This window comes from Theropithecus gelada, chromosome 1 (assembly GCF_003255815.1).
Source record: "Theropithecus gelada isolate Dixy chromosome 1, Tgel_1.0, whole genome shotgun sequence".
NCBI classification, from domain to species: Eukaryota; Metazoa; Chordata; class Mammalia; order Primates; family Cercopithecidae; genus Theropithecus; species Theropithecus gelada.
Genome location: NC_037668.1, coordinates 16,551,869 through 16,559,598, shown reverse-complemented (window position 1 = coordinate 16,559,598; position 7,730 = coordinate 16,551,869). Strand labels below are relative to the sequence as shown.

The 7,730-nt window shown below is 46.7% G+C and overlaps 1 protein-coding gene across 6 annotated transcripts in view; it reads right to left on the bottom strand.

Annotated features, from left to right (window-relative positions):
- The window catches only part of PIP5K1A (phosphatidylinositol-4-phosphate 5-kinase type 1 alpha), a 52,388-nt gene extending 45,493 nt beyond the window's left edge, over positions 1-6,895 (bottom strand). For 4 of the 6 annotated variants that reach the window (XM_025354831.1, XM_025354822.1, XM_025354853.1 and 1 more), the window contains exon 1: positions 5,946-6,895. In XM_025354831.1, coding sequence (XP_025210616.1) covers positions 5,946-6,030 — 85 coding nt within the window. In that variant the 5' untranslated portion in view covers positions 6,031-6,895. The remainder of the gene's footprint in view (positions 1-5,945) is intronic. The other 2 variants (XM_025354838.1, XM_025354845.1) reach the window with 2 other exon arrangements.
- Positions 6,896-7,730: the final 835 nt, after the last annotated feature.

The window sequence follows — 7,730 nt, the reverse complement described above, 5'->3', positions numbered from 1 at the left end:
AACAAAAAAAAAAAAAAAAAAAAAAAAAAAAAAAAAAAAAAAGAGTTTTAAATTAACCTAAAAAAGCCCAGAGACATTAACAAGCAAAACATACAATTTTGATATTCAACACTAACATGTAAGTACACATTATCAATTAATATCAGAAACTGGATACTTATTAGACTAGTTAATTATACTTGACAATGGGCTTCAGCAGTCATGGCAGAAATAAATCAATCAGAAGCAATGACATTCTGATACCAGTTTTCTGGCAGAATATACCAAGGTGACAAAAGGAAAAAGGGGTGGAGGGAGTCAAAATCCCTATAAAGAGTAAACAGAAAAATACCTCCCTACTTATAAAATATCAACCAAAATGGCACCTGGTGATACTCTGACATTGTGTCCTATGTTTACATTTCTAAATTTCAGTTTCTCATTCAACATGATCTAAACTGCTTTACTTTTCACTAAGGGGAAGAATTGCGAAAGAAATCAGCCCACAAATGGCTTACACTGTACACAAAAGAACACAGATCAAAAAAACATCAACAGGCTGGGAATGGTGGCTCACGCCTGTAATCCTAGCACTTTGGGAGGCTGAAGTGGGTGGATCACTTGAGCTCAGGAGTTCCAGACCAGCCTGGCCAACATGGTGAAAGCCCCATACAAAAAGAAAATTAGCCGGGCATGGTGGTGGGTGCCTATAATCCCAGCTACTTGGGAGGCTGAGCCTGGAGAATCGCTTGAACCCGGGAGGCGGAGGCTATAGTAAGCCCAGATCGCGCCATTGCATTCCAACCAAGGCAACAAGAGCAAAACTCCATCTCAAAAAAAAAAAAAGATCAACAAGAACCCCTACTACTGGAGTTAACAGATTATAGCAGGTTACAGGTAGGGCTCTGTTGGGAAGAACAAAGCAATCAGAATCATGGGCTGATGAGGCTGTCCCTACTATAAAAGTCTCAAGCAAAAATGCTCCAATCCTGTATCCTCTGTATTTCCCTGAGCAGTTAAGGGGGAGAAAAAGTCAGGTAAGCAGCTGTAAAGTTATGTCTAAGTCACTTGTGCACATAAAGTCATATAGGTGAGCGATGACCATTTAAAAAATGTTCTAGTCTGAAGCAAAAGGAACTACAGCTCATGATTATCTAGGGTTTCAAGTGCTTTTCTTTTTTCTCTTTTTTTTTTTTTGAGACACAGTCTCACTCTGCCTCCAGGATGGAGTACAGTAGCGCAATCTCGGCTCACTGCAACCTCCACCTCCTGAGTTCAAGCAATTCTCCTGCCTCAGCCTTCCGGGTAGCTGGGATTACAGGCACCTGCCACCACACCCAGCTAATTTTTGTATTTTCAGCAGAGATGAGGTTTCACCATGTTGGCCAGACTAGTCTCAAACTCCTGACCTCAGGTGACCCGCCCGCCTTGGCCTCCCAAAGTGCTGGGATTATAGGTGTGAGCCACCGTACCCAACCTCAAGTGCTCTTCCTTGAGGAAGTCACACATGATTTCACTCCACAACTTTTATTTCATAGGAGCAGTGTATACCTTAGTATCCTATCCCTTCTAACCCAACCACTAACTTCAAATCAAGCCTCCAAGACAGAAAATCTTTACTCTCCTCATGGTGGTAAAAAGGGCAAAAAGCAAGGCCGGGGGCGGCGGCTAAAGCCTGTACCCCAGCACTTTGCAAGGCCAAGGTGAGAGGATAACCTGAGGTCAGGAGTTCGAGACCAGCCTGATTAACATGGTGAAACCCCAACTCTACTAGAATACAAAAATTAGCCGGATGTCATGGCGGGTGCCTGTAATCTCAGTTACTTGGGAAGCTGAGGCGGGAGAATCGCTTGAACTCAGGAGGCAGAGGCTGCAGTGAGCCAAGATTGCCCCACTGCACTCCAGCCTGGGCGACAGAGGGAGACTCTCTCTCAAAATAAAAAAAGACTTTACTGGCCAGGCATGGCGGTTCACGTCTGTAATCCCAGCACTATGGGAGGCCGAGACGGATGGATCACCAGAGGTTAGAAGTTCGACACCAGCCTGGCCAACATGCTGAAACCCCGTCTCTACTAAAATTAGCCGATGTGGTGGCGGGTACCTATAATCTGTTACTTGGGAGGCTGAGCAGGAGACTTGCTTGAAGCCGGGAGGCTGAGGTTGCAGTGAGCCAAGATCACCCCACTGCACTCTAGCCTGGGTGACAAGAGCAAGAGTCCACCTCAAAAAAAAGAAAAAAGATTTTATTTGTGATTGGAAGAGAGTGTTTCTCTGTCTGCATGGTACCAGAGAAATTAGAAAGTTGGCAGGAACAAATGATGGTTTATGATTTCCTAAATTGTTAAAGGCTAGAAGGCTAGCCCTGTAGAAATTCAAGAAGTGTGTGCGTCAACCATCCTAAAACCATTTATTGTTCTTAGCTATTTAGCTGAACTCCACTTAAGTTCCGGTGAAACTCTGAAATCCTAAAGGACGATGTTCTCTGACAATGCTGAAAATGGATATAAAACAAAAATGTCATAGCCAAGGACAGATTGACAGTTTTCGATAAACCACTCATAATTTTAGGCACTCCAAATCTTCTGTCATTTAAATTGGGAAGAAGAGGTTATTTAAGAAAGTTTGTTCCCCATCAATATTAAACCTCTGTCTAGATAGTTTCACAATTAATCCAGAGCCAGTCTTTTATACTGCTGACAAGTGAAATACACAGGATAAAGCAAATCATAAGCTTTAAGAGATGTTTAACTACTTTTGCTATTGGAGCAATTACCATGTTTGGATTTGAAGGAGACCATTATAATCTTTCTACAGTCCATCAACAGCGTGAAATGTAGCCACTTTTTGCCTTTTTTTTTTTTTTTTTTTGAGACAGAGTCTTGCTCTGTCGCCCAGGCTGGAGTGCAGTGGCGTGATCTCAGCTCACTGCAACCTCTGCCTCCCGGGTTCAAGCAATTCTCCTGACTCAGCCTCCTAAGTAGCTGGGATTACAGGCCTGCGCCAACATGCCTGGCTAATTTTTTTGTATTTTTAGCAGAGATGGGGGTTTCACCATGTTGGCCAAGCTGCTCTTGAACTCCTGACCTTGCAATATACCTGTAATCCCAGCATTTTGGGAGGCCGAAGTGGGCGGATTATGTGAGGTCAGGAGTTTGAAACCAGGCTGGCTGACATGATGAAACCCCATCTCTACTAAAAATACAAAAAAAAAAAAAAAAATAGCCAGGCTTGATGGCACATGCCTGTATTCCCAGTTACTTGGGAGGCTGAGTCAGGAGACTCATTCGAACCTGGGAGGCAGAGGCTGCAGTAAGCCAAGATGGCACCACTGCACTCCAGCCTGGGTGACAAAACGATACTGTCTCCAAAAAAAAAAAAAAAAAATTTATACAATTTGTATTTGTATTATTAACTGTTAGTGAGAGCATCTGACAGAAAACATAAAGACCTACAAAATATCAAAGAGTACAGAGCAAACACCTGACTTAATAGTTGAGAAGTTTGTTTACGGACCATACATAACCTTTCTTCTTTCTGGGTTGGGGATTAGAGGGGGAACAGGTTTCAAATTAAGGAGCTACTCTATTAAAAATAAAAACCCTGTCACTTTTACTTTATCCTATTTCATGCTTATAATGCAGCATGAGTTGTTCTGGTTCCCTAATACTTTTATAGGAAAGGTTAAAAAAACCCCTCTCAACAAACTAAAAATAGAGATACGCAAATAAAACTGCAGCTTACAAAGAAGATATGTGTGACTAGATACTCCAGCATCTGAGCTGGAATGTGAAAGGTGGAAGGAATCCTATTCAGCAAATTCTAAATAGCAAAAACGCAATACCAGGCCTGAGGAAATACCAAAATCTCAAGCAAAGCATCCAACATCTGGCAGCGTCTGTTCACAGTATAAAAGCAGCAGTTACCGTGAAACATCAGACACTTCTGATGGAAGAGCTCAGTTTCTGACTCACCTCCCGCCCCCCACCCCACACACATACACACACTTTCTCTCCTACACACAATCTATTGCTTTTCTTGTGGGCCTCCTCAGCCCTCCCTCAATCTTCATTCGTTTCTAACTGTTAATACATTGAGCTCTCTACATTAACCTGGCTCCATTCTCCAAATTCCAATCTCCTGATACAGCCTAAGCATTCTTCCAGTCCATTTTCTATTATGCAATACTCCCCCACAATACTTAACAGTCACCCCCCGCCCATCTTTCTTCTCAGGCCTAATTTCCAAAACATCACTTCTCGCAGTCTCTACTGCAATTCAAGACTCCATTCCATCTTTCCCATCTGTTTTTAAGGTCTTTGACCTTAATTTCCTACATTCCTTAGGCTCTCTTCAAAATTTCCATTCCTTCCCAAAGTTGGGCAGTTTAGAGTTGGGAATTACCAAAGGAGTTAGTCTGAGAAAATGTGTATGTGTGTCTGTGTGCCTGTGCGCGCCTAAGGGTGGGGGTGCGAAGTGAGAAAGGGTGACACATTAGGGGAGTATCTGACGGAAAAGATGGCTTCAACAACTCCCAGCCACCGCAACAAAATTCACCATTCCCTACCTCTCCAGAAATCGAAAGCGTCCAATAACTCTTAAACATCTTTTAAGTCCCATGCCTTCTCTTCAACATTTTCATCCAATTAGCCCACAATCAACTTAAGATTCTACCTGCCTCTCACACTAAGTAGTTCCTCTCTACTTCTTAGGCCTCTATTTACTTTCTTTTTTTTTTTTTTTTTTTTTTTGAGACGGAGTCTTGCTCTGCCTCCCAGGCTGGAGTACAGTGGCCGGATCTCAGCTCACTGCAAGCTCCGCCTCCCGGGTTCACGCCATTCTCCTGCCTCAGCCTCCGGAGTAGCTGGGACTACAGGCGCCTGCCACCTCGCCCGGCTAGTTTTTTGTATTTTTAGTAGAGACGGGGTTTCACCGTGTTAGCCAGGATGGTCTCGATCTCCTGACCTCGTGATCCGCCCATCTCGGCCTCCCAAAGTGCTGGGATTACAGGCTTGAGCCACCGCGCCCGGCCTTCTATTTACTTTCTTAAGTTTCTCTACTCCCTTCCGTTTCTCTTGTTTCCTATCCCCACCTTTTTTTTTTTTTTTTTTTTTTTTTAAATGAGACTGGGTCTCACTCTCTCGCCCAGACTGGAGAACAGTGGCCGAATCTCGGCTCACCGCAACCTCTGCCTCCCAGGCTCAAGGGATTCTCCAGCCTCAGCCTCTCGAGTAGCTGGGATTACAGGCGCACGCCACTACTGCCCGGCTAATTTTTGTATTTTTAGTAGAGACGAGGTTTCACTACGTTGGCCAGGCTCGTCTCGAACTTCTGACCTCAAATGATCCACCCGCCTCGGCCTCCCAAAGTGCTGAGATTACAGGCGTGAGCCACCGCGCCCGGCCACCTACCCCCACCTTCAATCTCCATCTCTCCTCCTCAAAGACAACCAACGTCTTCGACAACTTCTTTTTTTTTTTTTTTTTTTGAGACGGAGTCTTGCTCTGTCACCCAGGCTGGAGTGCAGTGGCCGGATCTCAGCTCACTGCAAGCTCCACCTCCCGGGTTTACGCCATTCTCCTGCCTCAGCCTCCCGAGTAGCTGGGACTACAGGCGCCCGCCACCTCGCCCGGCTAAGTTTTCGTATTTTTTAGTAGAGACGGGGTTTCACCGTGTCAGCCAGGATGGTCTCGATCTCCTGACCTCGTGATCCGCCCGTCTCGGCCTCCCAAAGTGCTGGGATTACAGGCTTGAGCCACCGCGCCCGGCCTTCGACAACTTCTTAATCAAACTTATCTTTTCCTCAAACTCCTCCTGCCCGCTCGGAAATTCCTATTTGAAAGCCCAGTTCGCCCCCGCTTACCGGTAACCCCTAGGACATTCCCAGCTACAGGTACCCTCTTAGGTCTCGCTCTTCCCCCCATCCCATATTCCTCACCAGCTCCCTACCCACGCCCTGCCCGGCTTACCTGAGGACGAGGTACAGGAAGGGACCGCGGGATCAAAGGATGAAAAACCGACCGAAGACGACGGCCCGGAGGAGGCCGACGCCATCTTAGCAGCCCCCTCCCACTCAGAGGCCTGGCTCTCTTTCAATCCGGCTCTTCCTCTTCTCGGAATCGAATCTTCCCAACGTCTCTTTACAGAACCCGCGTTCTCAGGGCCACCTCCCCGCCCCCTCTGGGGCCTCCCTCAGACACGTCGAGCCGGCTCCTGGACTAGCTCAAGGCCACACCATTCGCCTGGCATAGGGGAGAACTCACGTCTCGCACTCCCTCCACAAGTTTAACTGCTTTCCACAGGGGATACTTTCCCCTTTCACAAAAGAGTAAGCTTAAGCTGGCTGCTGGGACCTTGCGTCCAGACCAAGCCACATCTGGGGAAAAAAACGAGGCATGAAAAGTCCAAGAGGAGCGAACGCCCCCTCTCCGTCCTCCCTAGCCACGGCCTGTTTATCGCCCAACCCGTTCGCTTCACTCCGGGTAGCCAAGCAAAATCCGAGCACTGCGCATGCGCCCGACCTTCTCGGCGCATCAGCCCACTGATTGGGGAGAGAAAAGGAGCAAAACCAATCGGGAGGCTGCTAATGGTCACGTGAGGTAGGTCCTCACGCCCTGACGAGTCCACGGGTGGAAGATGTGCGCGCGCGATTTGGCCGACCTTTCCTACGGTGGCTAGGCAGATTCGCTTAGGTGCAGTTTTTTGCTAGGACTGGGTTGAGTGAGCTGAACTCGGGACAAGAGTCGGTCAGCCAAGTCCTCTGAAATTCCTAACCCAGAAAAGAACTCTCTGCGGGTGTACTGGTGTCAAGTCAGAGACGTTAAGGTGTCGAATATCACAAAACATTTAATGCCACCAAGAACTCTTCTTAGTCCTTTTCCTGTTTTACTACTCTGTTTACTATTTAGTTAAACGTGCGTGCCTGTCTTACCTTCCTCTGAATGGCATTCGAAATAGATGTGTGTTTTGTTTGCCTCAAGCACAAAGCTAGGCACAGTTACGCAAATATTTGATGCATGAATCAGTGAAGACCTGTCAAAAAAGGGCAAGGCAATCAGGGACTTATCACAACCTTCCTGGGACCCAAGCCCTTTAGCCTCCAACTGTCAATTATCTGTGCTCCAAAGGGCATGGAGATACACAGAAAAATTTCTCCCATTGTAGTTTTCGTAGTAACCCTGCTCGTTTTTAACAAAGTACCCCGTAGGTTATGAACCCTGGTGGGAAGACCTGTCTCTCTGAACAGACTGTAAAACTTCTGGGGAGCAAGGACTGTGTTTGCTTCACTCTTGTATCTCCAGCTCCTCCCGTGACTTTGTACATAGTAGGGGCTCCATAATTATCTGTGGAATGAATAAATGAAGAGAAATGGGAAAACATTCGGGGTAAGGGTCGGTTAGATAGATCCTCTCAAATTCATAGCCTGTGAAAGAACTCCATTAAAACAGGTTTTGTGGCCTGGCGCCGTGGCTCACGCCTGTAATCCCAGCACTTTGGGAGGCCGAGGCGGGTGGATCACGAGGTCAGGAGTACGAGACCAGCCTGGACAACATGGTGAAATCCCGTCCCTACTAAAAATACAAAAAATTAGCTGGGCGTGGTGTCAGGCGCCTGTAATCCCAGCTACTCGGGAGGCTGAGGCAGGAGAATCGCTTGAACCCAGAAGGTCGAGGTTGCAGCGAGCTGAGATCGCGCCATTGCACTCAAGCCTGGGCAAGAAGAGCGAAACTCAGTCTCAAAAAAAAAAAAAGGCC